The sequence below is a fragment of the Semicossyphus pulcher genome, unplaced genomic scaffold (genome assembly GCF_022749685.1).
Source record: "Semicossyphus pulcher isolate SPU_LCO1_2020_fin unplaced genomic scaffold, fSemPul1.0.p SCAF_15, whole genome shotgun sequence".
Lineage (NCBI taxonomy): Eukaryota > Metazoa > Chordata > Actinopteri > Labriformes > Labridae > Semicossyphus > Semicossyphus pulcher.
The window spans coordinates 6,177,656-6,197,280 of NW_027211659.1; the positions used below are offsets into that span (position 1 = coordinate 6,177,656).

Sequence of the window (19,625 nt, forward strand, 5' to 3'; positions counted from 1 at the left end):
CACAATGGTGATTGAGCCTATGGCCCACTGATGAAAGCCTTTGCATTTGCAGTATAGTTTTCCATAACCCAGCAGTGGTTGGTCTGCCAGAGAGGGTAGGCGGAGCTAAGTGGCGGCTTTTCCGCTCTCTGAAAGTGTTGCGAGTAAACAGTAATCTACTATGGCTGAACAAACAAACAAAGAAAAGATGGATGACTACAGATACAACTTCAAAAATAAGTGAAAATCCAAAGAAAAAGAAACAAAGTTGATGCTCAGATGAAGGCAAACAGTCTAAAAAGGAAAGCGACCGTCTTCGAGGTTAGCACTTGAAAAACAAATCAAGTTGTGGGGGTTTGTTTGTTTGTCCTGTATTGTTGTTGTCACCACAAGGTTTCCAGACAACCAGCGTAGACTACTGGGAGACACTTCTTATATTATAATATAAATATATTATATTGCTATTTATAAAATTTAAAGAACACGTATAAAGCCAGGAGATAATAAATTGTTCCTTAACCTGGAGTAAGGAGGTGATTAGCGTAGCTTAGTACAAACACTGGAAACAAAGGGAAACAGCTAGCATGGCTCTGTCCAAAGTTTTAAATGACACCTTCCAGCACCTCTGACGCTTATCAATGATCATATGGTGTTTGTTTAATCAATACACAAACTGAAATTAATAAATGCCAAGTTGTAGGTAGTTTTTTTTTTAATGTTTGTTTTCAAACCTGGTGTAACCCCTGTCGTCTTGTTGTCACAATAAAGATGCAACCAGCGTATTATTAGGAGTCACTGCTCGTGGCTGTCATCCACCAAGAAGGGCACTGCTTAGAAAATTTGAAAGAACAGATATTACTTTAGTATGAAGCTAAAGCCAGGAGACAATTAGCTGTACTCTTACAATGAAAAAGGAAGAGGTGATTAGCATAGCTTGGCATAAAGACTGCAAGAGGACACAGCTAGCATGGCTCTGTCCAAAGATCTTAATAATGCTTTCCAACACCTTTAACGCTCAATTAGCAGCTCAGTAAGAAGGCACTACTGGGAGTCACTGTTCAAGACTGTAATCCACCAAAAAATACACAAGTTAAAGGGACAGAAATAATACAAATGTTTGGTTTTTTTGCTAATTGGTATGGCCAAAGTAAAAAAGCCTGTTTGTTTATTTGTTCAATGTAGAGAAGAGACGTCAAACAATAAGAAGCCCCCAAAACAAACAGTTTTATCGTATATCAGGTTGGCATTGTTAAAAAGTGTTCCTTTGAGTCGTAAAGTTAAAACCTTAAAACCACAACTTGCTGTTTTGACATTTCTGTTTGTGTCTGCATCAAAGAAACACAACTATTCCTTTGAATTCTCCAAAGTCAAACCAAAGAAGAACTGTTTAAACCATATGAGGCACCAAAACAAACAAATATGAATCAGATTAAAATATCTGCTGAATCACTGAGTACAATGAATGTATAATTTACTAATCTAATACACCAACTTAAAGCGCCGTCTCCATAAAAAGCAGCCTCGTCTTTTAAACAGTCCCAATCCTCTGTGAAAATCCCTCCATGTTCTACAACTGATGTCAGTCCAAAAAACTACAAACAGCAGAGAAGGACTCCATTGTTATTTCTAACTGGTAGAAGCCCCGAGGTTATTTTTCCTCTGCCTTGAAACAAATCAATGAAGCACAACTCACTTTGAACAATTGCACATTTGCTGAAATCAGATGTGGGTTGAGGAGCCAGCCATCATCGCGCTTATTCTGTTTGTTGACAGAGGAGGCCTTTGATAAACAAGCCGGTTCTTTGAAACAGGTGCCCGAGCATGAGTTCAGTTTTGAGAGGCAATTCAGGAAAAAACTGACTGATTAGAGAGTGTTTGTTATTCCGCATGCAACCATTTGGATTGTGTGTATCCTTCCCAAAGTCACAGAGATGCTTTTGGTATAAACAATGATACTGTTTATTTTTTCCAAGTAAGATGACACAAGAGTTCGACATGGATATGTGCAAAATTTCAAATATCTCAGCAGTGAAATTGTCTGTCCTCTGCTGTCACTTTGATACGAGTGTCGACAAACAATGACGGAAGTCAGATTCTGTGAAGTTTTCTTTAGCCAACGTTGCCCCCTAGTGGTCACAGAAGAAGCTGCATGAAATTAAAGTGCAAGTTCACACACAAAGAAACTCAAAATCCTACACCTAATGAAACTTTGCACTTATTATAACTGAAAAGACTTGGATTACAACACTATTCTTTAAAGCTTAGTCACATTTCCCATCAGAAAAAGGGGAATAACGGAGGCCGTAATGTGTTTCCGCCAACAGCAAACGCAACATGCTGTCCGCCCGGTTCCCAAACTCAGCTTATCCTCCCTATCAACATGTGGAAGTGTTTTCAAAATCGCTATCTACTAGCAGCAAATGGTCTTAAATCAGTCATTTTAATATCAAAGCACTTAACACTAGAATGATGATTACTTGCAGGTGGAACTTCGTGCTGCTTGTCAAGACTGCATTTGAAGAAAATGACTGAGCTCTTATCCGACACGTACAGTACAGCCAGTGTTCAATAGGCAAGATCACATTACAGAAGATTACTTTGGAGTTTCAGCAATTTTCCCAAATTACACTGGCCTTTGGTCTCTGGTAAACTTGATTGACTTGAATGGTTTTCATTAGAAAGACTGTGGAGGCTTTGCTGTTGATGCTTGTACACAAAGAGCGGAGGCATTTGAGGGTGAGCGGGTGCAGATGGGACACTGGAAAGTGAACGGATATGCAAATCCTTTCATGGAAATGCTTCATCGTGTTTTAAGGGAACACAGATTCATGCTGTGATTTGTGACTCTCGTGTGTATTTCACAATTTACAAAACAATGTCACTATAATTTCTGTTCCAAATCAGTAATGCAGCGTGTATTGATTTTATTAGATTAGTAAAGGCTTTCACAATAACTTTGGAACAAAGGTTTTGCAGTTGTATGTGTTTTGATGCGTTCAGTATGTCTTCACAATAAAACAAGCCTTACATGATTTAAGCTCAGTGTCATATTTGAACTTCAGCGCACCCTACCCGTGTCTCTCCTCGTTAACAGAGCAAAATCTGAGTCATGGAAATCAGTTAGATGTCACAAAGAGCCTGAGCTGGGACTGACAGGAAAATAGCCATGAATAACATGAGCACCCTTATTACCATTCTAGGAAAATACTTAGCGAGGGATCCAAAATGAAGAGTAATCCAGATACACTTTCAGTGTCACAAGGAATAAGAGATATTTATCCTGGCCGTGGTTCTTCCCACACTCCTATCAGCTGCTCTGCCTCAAAACTGAAACCCCACGGAGATATGTAAGAAATTAAGGTTTCATATGTTTTAATGCATTAAAAGGCCGATCTAATCACACATATGAGGCAGAAATTATTGGTATCATGGTTACATAAACCTTAATTCTGAAACTCCCTGTCTCTCAATGTTTAAACGATCTCTGTAACAGACATGTAGCGGGCACTGGAAAGAATTAGACACTTTTACAAAACAAGAAACTCTGCACGTCTCTTCAAGTTCTCTGGAAACATCTGCAGGTTTGTGATGCCACCTTGAGGAGGTTCGGTGACACAGCAAGGAGCCAAGGCACTGTTCAGTTCTTTCAACTGCAGAATAAATATGTGGGTTACATTTTCAGACTATTCAAGCTGCGATGCATCTACTGTAAGAGAAAACAAGGGTAAATTATGAGACAATGACTCCCCATCCTCTCTACATCTGAGATAAAGTTGCAGTTCTGTTGTTTGTGGGCATTTTGTGGTTCTTTGTGGTCCATATATGGTCCATCATTTTATAGCTGTTTTGCACCTCTATCGTGTATCTGAAGTTGTTTGTGTATCTTTGTTGGTGTTTTTCATGTCTTTGTAGTTGTTTTGTTTCTTTGTAGTTGTTTTGTGTTTCTTTGTTGTGGTTTTGTGATTCTTTGTATTGGTTTGTGTGTCTTTGTGGCCTTTTTGCATCTTGTTGTACTTGTTTTGTGTTTCTTTATAGTTGTTTTGTGTTTCTTTGTTGTGGTTTTGTGTTTCTTTGTAGTTGTTTTGCATTTCTTTGTAGTTATTTTGTGTTTCTTTGTATTGTCTTTGTGGCCTTTTTGCATCTTGTTGTAGTTATTTGTGTTTTAAAACAAGGTTTTAATGTCTTTGTCATCTCTTACTATTTTTAATCTCTTTGTAGTTGGTTTTTGTTTCTAGATGTTTGTGTCCGTTTTTTAAATATCTTTATAGCTGTTTTTATCTCTTTGAAGTTGTATGTTTTTGTGTGCCCTTGTAATTGTTTGGCATCTTTTACTGGCCATGTTTAATCTCTTTGTAGTTGGTTTTTGTTTCTAGACTTTTGTGCCTTTTTAAAAAATAATTTTGTAGTTGTTTTTATCTCTTTGACGTGGTATGTTTTTGTGGCTGATTTGCGTTCTTTTCAGTTGTTTTGCATCTCTGACTGGTCGTTATTAATCTCTTTGTAGTTGTTTTCTGTTTCTTTGTAGTGATGTCTGTCTTTGAAGTTGTTTTACATCTCTCTCTATTTGTTTATAAAATCTTTATAGTTTTTTTTAATTGACTTTCCAACAACAAATGCTGACAGTAGGTAGGCCGATTCAGTAATCCATCCTTGAAGTATTTTTCTTGCTTTAATTTGGAAAGGATTACCGTCACAGGATGAGAGGTCAGAGTTTGCACAATTTGTTGCAACATTGGGCATTTATGGTCAAACAGACAGAATGAAGCAATAATATTTGCTGTGATGTTGCTCGTTGAAATAGTGCTTTAATGAATTTGTCCACTGGTAAGTGTGAAATGCTTTTGGAGTACAGGAGGGGGTTAAAGGTTAAACAACACTTAGATGGCTTTACGGGTTGAACAAGTTCGTAAAGTTCGGAGAATGAGGGTCAAACTTATGATAAATGTACTGAACCCATCATAGAAGACGAATGCTCCACCCATTCCTCTGGGTATTTTTGACGGGGCGTCATTGAAGAAGACTCTGCCTCCCTCATCCCTGGCAATCTACCTCAAAGCTCCGATGAAGCTGACGTGAACATGAAGTCATATAGAAAAATGACATCCTACTTGGGCGATAGCGCTGCTTAGATCTGATCATTTCTTCTTTAATCATATTTCTCCCATTGCGTCCAGATTGCATCATGATGATATGACACTTCAGAGTGTTTAAGAGGCAGGATGCACTCTGCAGCCACTGCCGTCATCAGGCTGACCACAGACTGAGTGCTTTTGGAATGAAGTAACAAACCAAAGTTTAAGTGAAAGATTAAAGAGTATCATAGACGTCAAAGTATACACAGTCCTCTACTGTTGTTGCTGATCTTCAAGAGAAAAAATGCAGCCCTTGATTGTCATTAAATCCACTGGGTTGTAAAGATCCAGAGATGTGACTGCAGCTGCACCTCAAGCAGCCAATTAACAAGAAAGGTGTCCCAGATGTGTACTTTCTTAACGCAAAATTAAAAGCTTGTGAATAAAATTAGGAAGGCTTGCTTTGGTGTGACGCACATACATCTGATTTCACCAGCTGCATGAATCACAGTGAGCTCGTGTCCTTTTACTGATAAACACAAACTGTTTTTTAATCAACACAGAACATCAGTCTGCAAAGGACACTACGCCCACAACTATACCACAAGCAGGATACTGCTGATGTTAGATAGTTTAACTGTGCCACATTGCACAGCGGCAGTGCATTATTACTGTTACAGAAGAGAGGACTGTGTGATATAAACTGTACTTCAGCTCCTCAGCAGGTGAAATATAAACAGTTAAACCACATATATATTAACATGATAATTCCTTCTTTTAAAAGAAACATCATATATAACATGTTAACTACGCCACAGTATTCTAAACAGATCAGACAACCCTCCACGCTCTCTCTCACACCTGCGGGCAATTTAGAGCACACAAGCATGTCTTTGGACTGTGGGAGGAAATCGGAGGGAACCCATGCATGCACGGGGAGAACTTGCAAACTTCACACAGAAAGGCCCTGTTCGTCCGAACTGGGATTCAAACCAGGAACCTTCTAGTTGCCAGAACCACCATGCAGAACCACCATGCAGCCCCCACAGTACACAGAATAGTCCATATTAGCCCCAATTCTACTTGATACCTGAACTCGCAGCTTACACCTTTAAAAATGAGTCATATAAAAATTATATGTACATATTTTTTTAAACGCTGTTAACTGGGCCATTATGAGCACTTTTACTTTTGATGCATGATAGTATAATCCTGACAATAATTATATACTTTTACTGAGGTTTTCTATTATCTATTGTTATATAATTGCTTTTACTTATCTGACTTAACCAACGATCATAATTCAATGAATGAATAACGTGATGATTTTTATTCTGCATGAATCACATGCTATATTTTAACAGAAATAAAAGCGTCGAGAAAGTTCCTAGTGTGAACCACCCGCGTGTCTCCGAATCCATGTTTGCTTAGCATGTCGGCATACTGTCTCTCTGTCCTCTCCTTCCCCTCGGTCTGGGCGAGCATGCTCAGAGACTGCAGGGCAGAGTGGGGTCTCCGTCCGTCCAGCATGGCCTCAGCTATGAGCACGGCACATCCTGAGACCCAACAGAAGAGATAGTACAACACCTTAAAGTAAAGGGTGATTATAAACGGCCTAATAAGACCAACACCTTAAACTCACACACAAGTAAATGTTAACACAGAAACACTTTTTATTGATTCATAGATGCTGCTTTACAAACCAACAATTCATTAGAAACAGTCTGGTCCTTGATTTTGGCAAATGTTACCTACAGTATTCAGTATATTACAAAACAATATAGTGTTATTGAGGCAGGTTTTGAGGAGTTTCCAGTCACTCTTTGATGCAGAGCAGAGCATCCAGCAGGCTGTCTGTATGTCTGACGTGTGCCGTTATGAACCCGTGGCTCTTCAGAAGCCGACTGTATTCTGTAGCGCTCCTCTGTCTCCCCACGCTCATGCTGAGGGCCTGCAGCAGCCCCCGACTCGGACCGCCCCTGTCTTCATCCAGGAAGATCTCGCTTAGCAGGAGTCCACAGCCTGGTACAACGGTGCAAGTGCATGATGTGTATGCAGATTTATAGAACAATATTGGCTGATTTATAATCTCATATCTCCGTGCATTCATTTGCTTTATGCAAAGAGAAAAGATCAAGAAAAGGAATGGAAAAAAACTACCATCAAGTTGGTATTTTGGCGTGACATTGAACTTGCAAAGTGTTGTGCAATCATCATCAGGTTTTTTATCTGATCGCCGACGACAACAGGTTATAGCAGCAGTTCTTCTTTTAACCGTGATTAGTGTCAACTAATCAGTCAAATCTGAAGCTATAAACTGATCGTAGAAATAAAAATCTGCAGACTCTTAAATTTCACATGAAAAGAGGTCACTGGGCAGGCATTGAAGGTCCTTTATGTTACCCTTTCTTGCGTTTTATGTAATTTTAATTAGGGATAGACCGATTATCGGCATTTTGACGCAAATCGGCATCAGCCTTTTTTTTTTTTAAATTTTTTAATTTTAAATCTGACGGCCGATAAGAGTTCATTTCTTTGCAAATTTTATTTAACTTTGTTTTATTTACTTTATAACACTTCAGGAAGTTAATTAATTATTTGTTTAAATTTTCAGTGAACTTTATAAGAGATGCTGCTGACCCTGGGAACTCCCTGCGCTTTTTGTTTGTTTGTTTAATAAACATTTGCTTAAAGGCATTTAAACAAAGTTAAGTGTTAGAGTTTGTATTATTCAAAATTTTGACGCCAATAATTTCACTTTTACTGCAGATGAATATCGGCTCCAAATATCGGTTATCGGCCTCCTTGACTACTAATAATCGGTATCGGCCCTGAAAAAACCATATCGGTCTATCTCTAATTTTAATATCCAAACGAAAAAATATTTAAGGTTATAAATACCTCATATACAGTTTGACATCTGCTCTCTCGTACTCTAGTGAGAACAGCGTTTTGATTTCAACAGCTTATTTGAAAAAGCTGCAATGTCTTGTCTGCCTGATTGAGGAAGCAGTCAGTGCAGAAATGAGCAAAACAAGCGGTCAATTTTACAATGAAGTGGTCTAACCACTGGTCTCTGGCATCATCATCCTTTTTCTTGTGTATTTCTTGGGAAGGCACGACACATTTGTATCCTCACAACCAACAATTGTGCAGCGTTTTTTATCCAGATTTTTCTGTCTTGTTGCTCTGTATGGTTTAGCGATGAAATGAAATGAAATGTTTAGTGTTGTAGCTTAAGTCCTAACCTTACTGAAGTCCTGACAAATATTTAAAGGCACCGTTTCGGAATACGGTCAGTGTACATTTACTTATTCATATGGCACATAGACTGACTTTCTAAGATACTGGACCTTAAAGCTTTTGGTTATGAGACAGACTGACATTAATTCTGATTACTCTATATGAGCTACAAAAGCAACCCAGACCATCAGCGGCAGGATTGATTATTTCTATATAGTTATTTTAATGCCTGAAAACGCTGGCGGAGGGTAGGTGTCAGACGAAGCGATTAACTACAGGCTGCCTTTAATTTTCCAGGGCAGAAATTTAAAGTCGAGCTGAAACGGCATCTCGAGAGTATCTAGCTTCCGTATCGCGACGTATTTCCGAGTGAAACAGGACGTGCAGGCGGGACATATCATTAGAGTGATTTGATTTGATCGTTGAGAAGTGGGCGTAGACAGACGTTCTCCACAGCGCAGTAGCTAGCTAACTGAGCGAGCGTTCTTGGTGCTCTGCGGCTAAATGTTGCAGATTGATTGGTTGAAATTGTTTGGTGCTAACTTACGTAAGCACGCGTGAAATTTACTTTTACCGGACCAAAAAATGATCTGATTTTGATATAAGAATACGGAGAAATGGATTTTCTGTATTTTTTTTGGCCTATATTGTCAAATAGAAAGAAAGAAAATCAACACAAAGTGGAAGTTCCTCACAGGAGCTTTAAATAGTTTAACATCTCCTCTCTCATGCTCTCGTGAGAACAGGGTGTTTTGATTTAAACAGCTTATGTGAAAACCCTGTAATGTATAGTCTTATGCCTGATTGAGGAAGTAGTCAGTGCAGAAATGAGCAAAACAAGCGGTCAATTTCACAATGACGTGGTTGGATATTCAAGACAAAGAACAACTTTAACCACTGGTCTCTGGTATTATAGTACTTTGTACTTATTGAAAAAGGCATGACACATCAGATGCTTGCGTAGCGTTTTCTCAATATCTTTCTGTCTTGTTGTTCTGTGGTTTATCATTGGAAAGTGTGGTGTCATAAAATTAGGTTAAACCAAAACCATGCTGTGCAGAAGTCCTGAGAAATCTTTAACGGCACAGTTTCTGGATTCGAGCAGTGTACGTTTATCTGTGACATGATTATTTTGATCCTTTATTTATATAGCAGCTATGATAAAAAAAGACAAGTAAATCTCACTTTCCACAATATTAGACCTTAAATAATACATTAGAATTATATAAGCATTCACAGTTCAGTGAAAATATTGAGCCAAAAAAAGATGAGATAGCTTTTAGAAGTTTACCTGGTGTGCATGCATCCGAGATTTTCTTCAGCAGAATGTGCACCTTCTCATCCGACCAGTCGTGCAGAATTCTCGCCAGGATGTACAAATCTGCTTTGGGCAACTCATCTTTAAAGAAGTCTCCTGTTCGAACAAAGAGTTAAGCTGTTACTTTGATATAAGACCAACAGAACAATAATAATAATAATAACTTTATTTGTATAGCACCTTTAAAAAACAGAATGTTTTCAAGGTGCTTTGACAGACAAAGCAAAGGCAGGAACTCAGGAGGATTACGGAAAACAAAACAGATTTAAGGAACTTGTAACAATGAGGCCAAACCGAGAGTATTCACAAGAAGAAAAAGTGACAAAACAGGAACAGAGACATTTCAAGCAATAAGCAATGCAAATTAAGAGAAAAATAAATGAAATCATTAAATAACAATGAAAGCAATGAAAGACCATAAAAGGTTATAATAAATAAATAAATAAATAAAAAGACGACATCAATAAAAATACGTAAATAAAAAGACGACATCACATCAGAGGAAGAGAGATAAATAAATAAATAAATAAAAAAAGGGTTGGGATCAATAAAATGAAAAAAGAGGTAAATAAATAAATTAAGAAGTAGAAAAATAAGTAAAATAATTCAAATTAAATTAAAGCCATAAATGATGGTAGGAATAGGAACAGATGAATGCATATAAAACATTTTCAAAATGCATTTAAAAAAGGTAAACATCACATAAATGCAAGTCGGTAAAAATGAGTTTTAAGAAGTGATTTAAAAGAAGTCACCGGCTCTGCACGCCTCATCTCCTCAGGCAGGACGTTCCAAAGCCGGGGGGCTCTGACGGCAAAAGCACGGTCACACTTTAGATTTGAGCCTCGACTTTAGAACGACCAGAAGGTCGCCATCTGAGGATCTAAGGGCGCGAGATGGCTCATAAGGGGTCAGCATTTCTAAAATGTAAATCGGGGCCCAAGACCCAAACGAGCTTTAAAAGTGATCAGTAAAATCTTAAAATCAATTCTAAAACGGACAGGGAGCCAGTGAAGGGAGGCAAGGATAGGAGTGATGTGATGTTGTCCGTTAAAACCAGTAAGCAGCCTAGCTGCTGCATTCTGGACCAGTTGGAGGCGAGAGAGAGATTTAAGATTGATACCGGAAAGGAGTGGGTGGAGAAAAGATTAGTGCAGAATTACTTTTTCCAGGTCGGCGTGTGACAGAATCGATTTTAGTTTGGAAATGGATCTTAATTGAATGAAACAGGACTGAACGACTTTCTTAATGTGTTGTTGGAATGTTAAATGTGAATCAAAAAATACTCCTAAGTTTCTTGCAGTGGGTGTGATATTTGAAGACAGTGGACCAAGGGAACTTTCAATCTAAATGATATGCGAGTTGGGGTAGTTGAAGAGTATGATTTCTGTTTTTGAGTCGTTGAGCTGCAGAGAACTTTGTGCCATCCAACATTTAATGTCCCTGAGGCAGTTAAAAACAGCAGCTAGGCTTTTTTTGGTCACCAGGTCTCAGCGGAAGGTAAATCTGTGTGTCGTCTGCGATAAAAGTGGACCTAAAACTGAACCTTGCGGTACACCACAGGCAATCTGAGAGGTGGAGGATGAGTGGTTACCCATGGTGACCGCAAAGGTTCTGTTTAAAAGATAGGAATAAAACCAACCAAGAGCAGTGCCCTTGACGCCAACCTAGGTCTCGAGACGTTCGATTAGATTAGATTAGATTAGATTATTACCTGACAAAAATGTTACTTTGACTCATAAAAGCTAAAATCTGTGTTGAACCACTTTCTCTAAAACTTTGGATAAAAAATGGAGTTTGGATAATAAGCTGATTACACTGCATGAGCGAGCTTCTTGTTATGAAACAGTCGAGGTTTTATTCTCATGCAGGAAAAGAAACTGACCTGCTACGAATGACACCCTGTCGTCTCTGTGCAGAGGTGTGAAATGTTCGCTCATGTCAACAACAGCTGGCAAGTCAAACACGGTGACAGACAACTCAGGGTGGGCTTTAGTGAACTCATAGGCCATGGCACCAGTGCATCCTGGGACAAATATACAAAAGCATGATATGTAAAATAGTGGTTAAATACTTAAAGACAGAATTTTAAACCTTTAAAGTTCTCTCCTTACCTCCCAGGTCGCAGGCAGTTTTAAAGCTGGAGAGGTCAAAGGCCGTAGCAACTGCTCTTCCTGTTACATTAGCGATGCTGTGCATGGCTTTCATGAATCTTAGCTTGACGTCTTGATTGTAGTAGATAGTATCCTTTACATAGAAACAAATTTCAAAAAGGAGCCATACAAAATAGCACCTGTTATAGATTTTTTAAAGGTGGGGTATTATGCTAATTCCAAGCTGCATATTTCACTCTGTGATACCTGTGGAGTAGCTTAGCATCATTCACAGTTAATAAAACTCCTCATGTTTCTCACAGTGGTGCTCTGTGCAGGCCCTCATACAGCCTCTTCCTGAAATGACTCAATCAGCTCTGTCCCTTTAAGAAACCCCCGCTGCACTTTGTGTTCACAGCAGCCTGCAGACTGAGCTGAGAAGCCTGGGGATTACTCCAACATACTTTTACCTACAGATTTGAAACTTCGCCCACGTTGAGTCTGGACATCCAACATTGTAACATTATATATACGTCTTTAAATGTGAAACAGCACAATACTCCCTCTTTAAAGTCTCACATGTTATCCCTGTGATGCTGCACGCAACAGATAATCACCTGAAACATGTCCTTAGATTTCTTCCCAAAAGCCTTCTCGTGCTGGTTGGTTCCCTCCCGCACGGCGCTCTCAAGGTGGGAGAAAAGAGGCCACACTGTGATGTTGCAGTGCTGGATGTAGCCCAGCAGTGAGGAAGGAGCGTCTGACAGCAAGAAACGTGTGGCCAGATCTGTGTTCTCGTACAACAGCTTCTGGCATGCTGGGAGTAGAGACAGGAGAGGTACATTAAGACGACTACATGCTTTCTCTTTAAGTTGTACAAAAAGGGATAATTCTGTTAAGATCAACACAGATGAGTGGTGACTGACTTTGCTCTTTGCTCTTCAACAGCCCCAGAGACGCACAGGCTTCCAGCAGGCATTCAGTCCCCTTCACAGAGGCTTTGATCTCCTGGGCGACCTGCGCTGCGTCCAGCCCGGGCCTGCTCTGTAGCAGGTCAAACACACTCATCTGGGAGGCGGTAAACAGTGCCTGGAACAATTTTACAAGGAGGAATGGATACAGAAGCAATATAATTAATACAGATGTGAAATGTTCATCTCTGTTGATGATGATAAAAAAGAAACAATTGTTTTTCTGTGTTTGACTGCAGTCTGACTTCTTACTATCTGGGACACTAAATCTTAAGATTGCCAGGAAACCGAAAGGTGGAGTTTCCAAGAAGTTACCGCACCACAGGCTGACTTCCTGAATCTTTTTTATTATTGTGTTTATAAAACCACAAGTTTTTTTTTTTGCAGATCAAACACACAAAAAAAAACACGCTAAGAAGTGAGCGTTAGGGGAGATGGTAGATACTAGAGAGAGGTTTATCAACCGTGTAATCGAGCTGCAAGTGTTTTCAAATTGTCAAGCTATTCCTTCCATCTTCTCTTTGATGTGTTTTTACTTCTTGCTTGATTTTTTTTTGCCTTCTCAGTACTTTTTGCTTTGTCTATTAAAGCACTTTCTATACTTTGGCTGCATTCATTCTGCAGCTAGAAGTGTCCCGATTCCTATGTGACACGGATCAGATTTTTTCAAAGCAGTGTGAACAGCAAAAAGTTGCATGATGTCACATTTTTTAAATTTGTACCTGGGCTACTTGATTCTGTGGTGCTAAATCGGAATCCAAACTATGCGACCTGCATGCGACTTGTATTTGCACACTCAAATCGGAATTGGTCCGCGTTGGCAAACTTGCCACTCTTGTCTGTTTTCCCCGTCTCTGATGGAGATGTCGCTTACTTGCACAAAAGTTTATGCACATCCAAAGTCCCAACGCCCGAGAGCATCCATGTTTTGCAGAAAACGAATGTCAGCGGATGTGACGTCTTTTGTTATTGTTGTTGTCGCACATGTGTCTTTTAAAAATCATTTTCTGTTCACACTGATATCTTACCTGGATCCCATTCTAAAATAAATATGAACAATGACCCCCAAAAATCTGATATGAGCCCTAAATGGGAATTGAGCATGAAGGCCTGCAGTATGAATGCAGCCTTTAAATAAGTAAAGTTAGAATCATAGTAAGTCTCTTCTTACCTTTGAGGCTTTGAAACCATCCATCAGTTCAATGATTCGCTGCAGGTCCTCTCTTTTGGGTTCGCTGTCCCCATGCGCTGTCCCCTGCCCCCTGCTGGTCGTCAGTGGTAATGTATCAGCCTCACAGATATCTGTTTGGTTAGACGAGCTGTTGACCAACGTCCAGGAGCTCTCATCCACCTCAAAATCACTGCCCGTCCTTTTCACCTAAACGAGAGGACTCAACTTATAAATAACGACACAAAAGTAAAACATTGTTCTTACAGGGTGAGAGGAACTTACCTTATGGACGGGACTGGCTGACGGGCTGTTCTTGGTGTGGTTTGATTGACGGGAACTGGATGACGCATTGTGTTTGGCAGGTGAGCCGAGACTGTTGCTTCGAGTGCCGCTTTCACTCAGGCACACTGACGAACTTTCCGAGTCAGAAGAGGAAGTGGATCGGTTGTAAATAAGGTCCAGCTGTTTGCAGAAGTGGTTGAGGGGGAACCCCACAACATTGAGGAAGTCTCCATGGACGTACTCCACCAGCATGCCCCCCAGAGCCTGAATACCATAGCCGCCAGCCTTGTCCCTGACAGACAAAGACAAAAACAAGTTTAATTACACGGCAACATTTACATTTAAACACGTTCACAAAGGGGTTTTGGGTGTAAAAAAAGGAGGACAAAGCCCACATTGCACTCTTGCTGACTCAGGTTAAGGATTCATTATTTCCCCACTGTCAAATAGAACAGAAGGTTGACACAGCTGGAACAAAAGTCACGCACCAAAGTCCAAAAAGTAACAGGTTCATGTGACTCACTTCCACTTAAATGACCTCTATTGACTAATGTCCTGTTAGGTTACAACACGGAAGAGTCAATAGTTTTATGTGAAAGTTCAAACGTTTATACTCACATGGGTTCACCACTATTGATGTACTCCCACAGCATGCTTTCAGACAGATCGGCAAACTTCACCTTTGTTTCTTCGTAAAAGTCGATCAGCTGGTAATCCACTTCTTCGTCTGAGGGGGAAGGGAGGTTTAGAAAGGATATGTGCCACTGAAGGAAAACATTTGGCCTTTAAAACCCCACATGTGTGTTTGGGAAGCTGGTATTAAATGTTTTGTGTAGTTTTACACATACACTGTATATCGTTCCTCAGAGATGTTCTGATACCATTTTTTCCTTTCAAGTACTGATTCAGATACCTAACCTTTCAAATCAGCTGATATCGAGTACATTTCCAATACTAGTGTGATTAAAAAGATCTAAACATATTATTGTATTTACTTTCTACCAATCTCAGATTCCATCGGCTACAGTCTGAGGACGATATAGCCTCTGGAGAGAAAGGTGAACATGTCGGGCGTGCAGCCAGCAATTAGCATAAACAACATCCAATCAAGATTTCCTGTTCCGCGTGCTGCATTGTTTACAGAAAAAGAACCGTTTTTCTTGTGATGTATTTTAATTAACAGGTTTTACCTTTGCAGAAATTTCAACATCGTGATGCAGATTAGTAAAAAGTAAAAATGAAGCTTTGTCAGGTCTGTCCTCAAGAGGAGAAGAAAACGCTCTATTGCTGAACGGAGGTCGGGTCGATCATTTCTGATGCATTCGAGGAAGTCTGGAAATCTGAACGCTGATTGGCTTTCATAACACAGCATCAAGGGGATTTATCTCAACTTGAATTTTTGATCTAGAACAGACTGTTAGCTGTTAGCATGTGGATGTCTGTTTAAAGAGATTAATAAGAAGAGAAATCGTTAAGAGGACGTTGATGGGAGCCGGGATGTCATTACGGCGGATTTCGTTCCGCCTGCTTTCGCTCTCCACACGGACTGTTTGTCCTGCATGTGCCGCAGCCTGCTGATACGTGATTGGTCAATATTACTCGGACTACAAGCGTAGTACAAACGGAAATCAGAACACTTGCGGTGCCTAAAATCCTTGTCCCTGCCTACAGATTCTACATGTCTATGTAGAATCTGTAAATAGAGATTAACATACTTCTAAACCAGTGTCAATGTGATGTGCATGTATATTAGAACAACTATATTCTTAGTTGAAATGTAGGAAACCAAAAATAAAAAAGTCCCTGAAAGATCGTACATGTTCTGATAAGCTCGCGTCATCACACTTCTACAGAACACAAAGTGAAACCTTTGTTCAGAAGTGACTTACTTTCTTTGTCATGGCAGAGGACAATGGCTACACCAGTGAACACACTGTGCTCTTTGCCACTCAAGCTGGAAGAGAAAAGACAATGAACAAGATCTCATGTGTTTCCTGTTTCACATGTAATTCAAATATGAGTGTGAGACAATGCAAATGACACGGACCTCGACAGCATCCTGTAAGCGTCATTTTTGTTCACAGGCTTCTCTAGAATCATGCCATCGACAGTCTGTGGAAATGAAAGTGCATACAAATACATCAAACTAAGACTGCAGACAGCTGGAAGAGAAACTGCTGTAGTGCTTTCTGGCTCTTACCACAATGGTGTCTGCTCCGATGACTATGTCTGGAGTCTTTAAGTGTTTCTAAAAAAAATGATATGAAACAATATGTCATTAAACACAACAGGATTAAACATACTGTACTGAACAAAAGGGAGCTTCACTCACAAAGGGCATCCTCCTGGCCACTTCCAGGGCCTTCTGTTTAGCCGTCTCAACAGCGTACTCATAAGGGGCATTGAAAAGTCCCTTATCCAGAGTTTCTTTGAACCAGGACGGTACCACCTCAAACTGTAAGCCCTGAAATGTAGGAGAGAAGAAAGCTTTACATACAAAACATATATGTTGTTGTACAGTAGGGATAGACCGATTATCGGCCGGGCTGATTATCGGCCGGGCTGATTATCGACATCGGCCTTTTTTTTATTTTATTTTTTTTTATCCGACGGCCGATAAGAGTTCATTTCTTTGCAAATTTTATTTTACTTTGTTTTATTTACTTTATAAAACTTCAGGAAGTTATTTATTTATTTATTAAAATGTTCAGTTAACTTTATAAGAGATGCTGCTGACCCTGGTGTTGGAGTTTGTATTATTCAAAGTTTTGACGCCAATATTTTCACCTTTACTGCAAATGAATATCGGCTCCAAATATCGGTTATCGGCCTCCTTGACTACTAAATAATCGGTATCGGTATCGGCCCTGAAAAAACCATATCGGTCTATCTCTATTGTACAGTGACCAACATGTGTTCTGAGTGGGATATTTTACAGCTGATCAAGACACTTTCAGCTCTAAATTACCTCGGACACATTACTGTACTGCAATTTATGTATACACTGATACAGATATATCTCTCTGCTATAAGCTAATGTTGGCCATTATATCACTACAGTCAGTTATGAATCACTCATTATTATTCTGTGCCTTATCAAGGACACCCTTCTCATCAGATAAGACAAAGTAAGAGATTAATAAATCATGTACCTTTCAATCTGCCTAGAACCTTATTCGTAGCTCTTTATGCCTGACATGCTGATGGAATCATGAACGATTTACAAGCAAATGCACCTAAATTTGTTCTATATATTATTATGCTGTATATGAAATCAGTAACTCAGATAAAAAATAGTGTTACTCTTCACATGAAAGCTTGACATCTCTCATATCAGTTGAATTTTTGGGTAATTAAAGGGGGGTAATGGACTACAAACGGAAACGTAGCTCAACTCACTGTGTACAGTTATTATGTGTTCACAACCATACACAAGTTAATTCCAAAGGGAAACGTACCGCATTGCGGAGAATCTCCAGTCGCCTTGGGGAAGCACTCGCCAGCACGACCAGTTTATTGGCGAGTTTGGAGATGACAGGGTTCAGCACCATGGCGGCCTTCTCGTCTGGCTGACCCTATAGGATGAGGAACAGAGTTAAACATTACAGATGTGGCCTAGTTTTTGTTCAAGATGACATCAGCAGTTCAATCGCGCACTGTCACCGAGGACAGGTCCATGCAGTGCTCAATACAACTGTCTCCGACATAACATCATTAAATCAATTCATCAAGGAAAAGTACCAAACAGCTTCTCAGTAGAAGATTTGTTTCTTTTCTCATATTTTAAACCTTTAAGTTATAAACTTTGGTTTTCTTACTCACCATGGCTTTTACTATTTAAACTTGAATTTGCCTGTTTAAATACTCAGACATTGGTACCTTTTTATTTACAAAGCCATTCCAGGCAAAATTCCCAATTACCGGTACTTATCCTCTCGCTTAATCTTGAAGGATGAAAATCCTTCTTCCTTTTGCACATTGCACAATTTGTTGCTCCAAAAAAGTCCAACTGAATTGGGAAGGAAAGCTTTCAGGTTTTCTGGCCTTACTTCATGGAAATTTACTGAGTATTTTAGTAACCTCTGTTTAGTCTTAATTTAAATGATTTTAGTACAGACTGTCTGCGTGCACATGTTTTAACTGCCCATTTTAATGCTTCTTTAACCTACTTTATGTATTTCTGCTACTTTTGGCCAAGCCAAAATATCTCTAAAGTCACTGGGACAAAACTGGTTAAATAAAGGCTTAATTAAAAAATAAATAAAATGCATATTTTGGGATTTAGACAATTGGTCTAGCATTGGACAAGCAGTTTTAAGACAGCGTTTTTCACAGCCGACATTTTGACTTCTTACAGGAGGAGAAGCACAGGTGTTAATAATAACTTTAACATACAATGGTTCTGTTCTATTCTGGTGTCTGAGAAAGTCATGACAGGCAGTCAGCATGCACATAACCAGTACCATGGCACTGAAGCAGCTAAATGGAATACAACCATCATTAATGCTACTATAAACACCTGCGCCTTTCCTACTCTGATATGCTAAAAAGTCTTCCGTGAAAAAGGCCTATGAAGGTAATAGTTAGTTAGCACTAGGTCAAAAGGGTTCATTCATACAAAATAGGATAATGTATTGAAAAAAGCAATAGATGCTCCCAGTACTTCTCAGTACAGTAAAGACAGCTTAACTCATAGTAACTCGATGCATTAAAAATAGACACGTAAATAAAGTTTAAGCAAGTCACTGTATCTTATGTCACTGTGTTAATTGTGTGCAGCTTATATAATCATATGTGGCTATGTTTCAAGCTTAAAACCTAATACTATACCACATGCATAGTTAGACACTCTGCAATCATATGTATGTTAGGTTAGAGTTAGTTAACAGCTAATGTGGTTTGTTTTGTGGATTTTGGATAGATTTAATCTTTGCAGGTTTACAAAACTGCAAGTGAACGAGACGTTACTGTAACGTTACGTGTCGTTAGAAACTTCACCCAAATAACAAAACGCTCCGATGAAAACAGTCTTTAAAAGAAACACATTTCATGTAGTAAGAGTAACTTTAAAGTAGGATGTACAGTAAGTCACTTACTTCGCTGGTAGAGTCAGGAAACTGTCAGTGGTAGCCGCTTGCTAACGATGAACGTGATGACGTATGCTCGATGACGTCCCTTAAAGGGGACGTATACACCATTCGCACACTGCCACATGCAACTACCTCTGCTACAGCTTTTTCTGACAATAAAAAAATAAAATAATGGGATGATAACAATGATAATGACGAAAAATACAAAAATAAATATCTATTTTAGTTTATTTGGAAAATAAAATAAAATAAACCTGAAAATATATTTTTCTTGCCTGGCTTTTACCTATAAGATGCCTTGTTTTAAGTCTAGCAAACTTATTTATCCCTAATGTTAATTGACCTTTATTTACTTTTACAGTTTTATTGTTATAAACAATTTAATTTCTATTTTTGCCTTAATTGC

At 39.2% G+C, this 19,625-nt stretch overlaps 1 protein-coding gene across 2 annotated transcripts; it reads right to left on the reverse strand.

Moving 5' to 3' along the window:
- Positions 1-4,648: 4,648 nt before the first annotated feature.
- asmtl (acetylserotonin O-methyltransferase-like) lies at positions 4,649-19,278 on the reverse strand. Of its 2 annotated transcripts, none has more exons than XM_069663476.1 (15): positions 19,226-19,278; positions 17,588-17,704; positions 16,462-16,593; positions 16,330-16,377; positions 16,177-16,241; positions 16,019-16,083; positions 14,748-14,856; positions 14,130-14,421; positions 13,848-14,054; positions 12,632-12,794; positions 12,323-12,522; positions 11,727-11,859; positions 11,498-11,638; positions 9,586-9,708; positions 4,649-6,607 (listed from the first exon to the last, which is right to left on the reverse strand). In XM_069663476.1, exons 2-15 carry the CDS (start codon positions 17,678-17,680, stop codon positions 6,402-6,404), a joined length of 1,977 nt encoding a protein of 658 aa, XP_069519577.1. In that variant the 5' UTR covers positions 17,681-17,704; positions 19,226-19,278; the 3' UTR covers positions 4,649-6,401. The 2 variants fall into 2 exon arrangements, with proteins under 2 accessions (XP_069519577.1, XP_069519576.1); XM_069663475.1 differs by lacking the exon at positions 4,649-6,607 and adding an exon at positions 6,707-7,073.
- Positions 19,279-19,625: the final 347 nt, after the last annotated feature.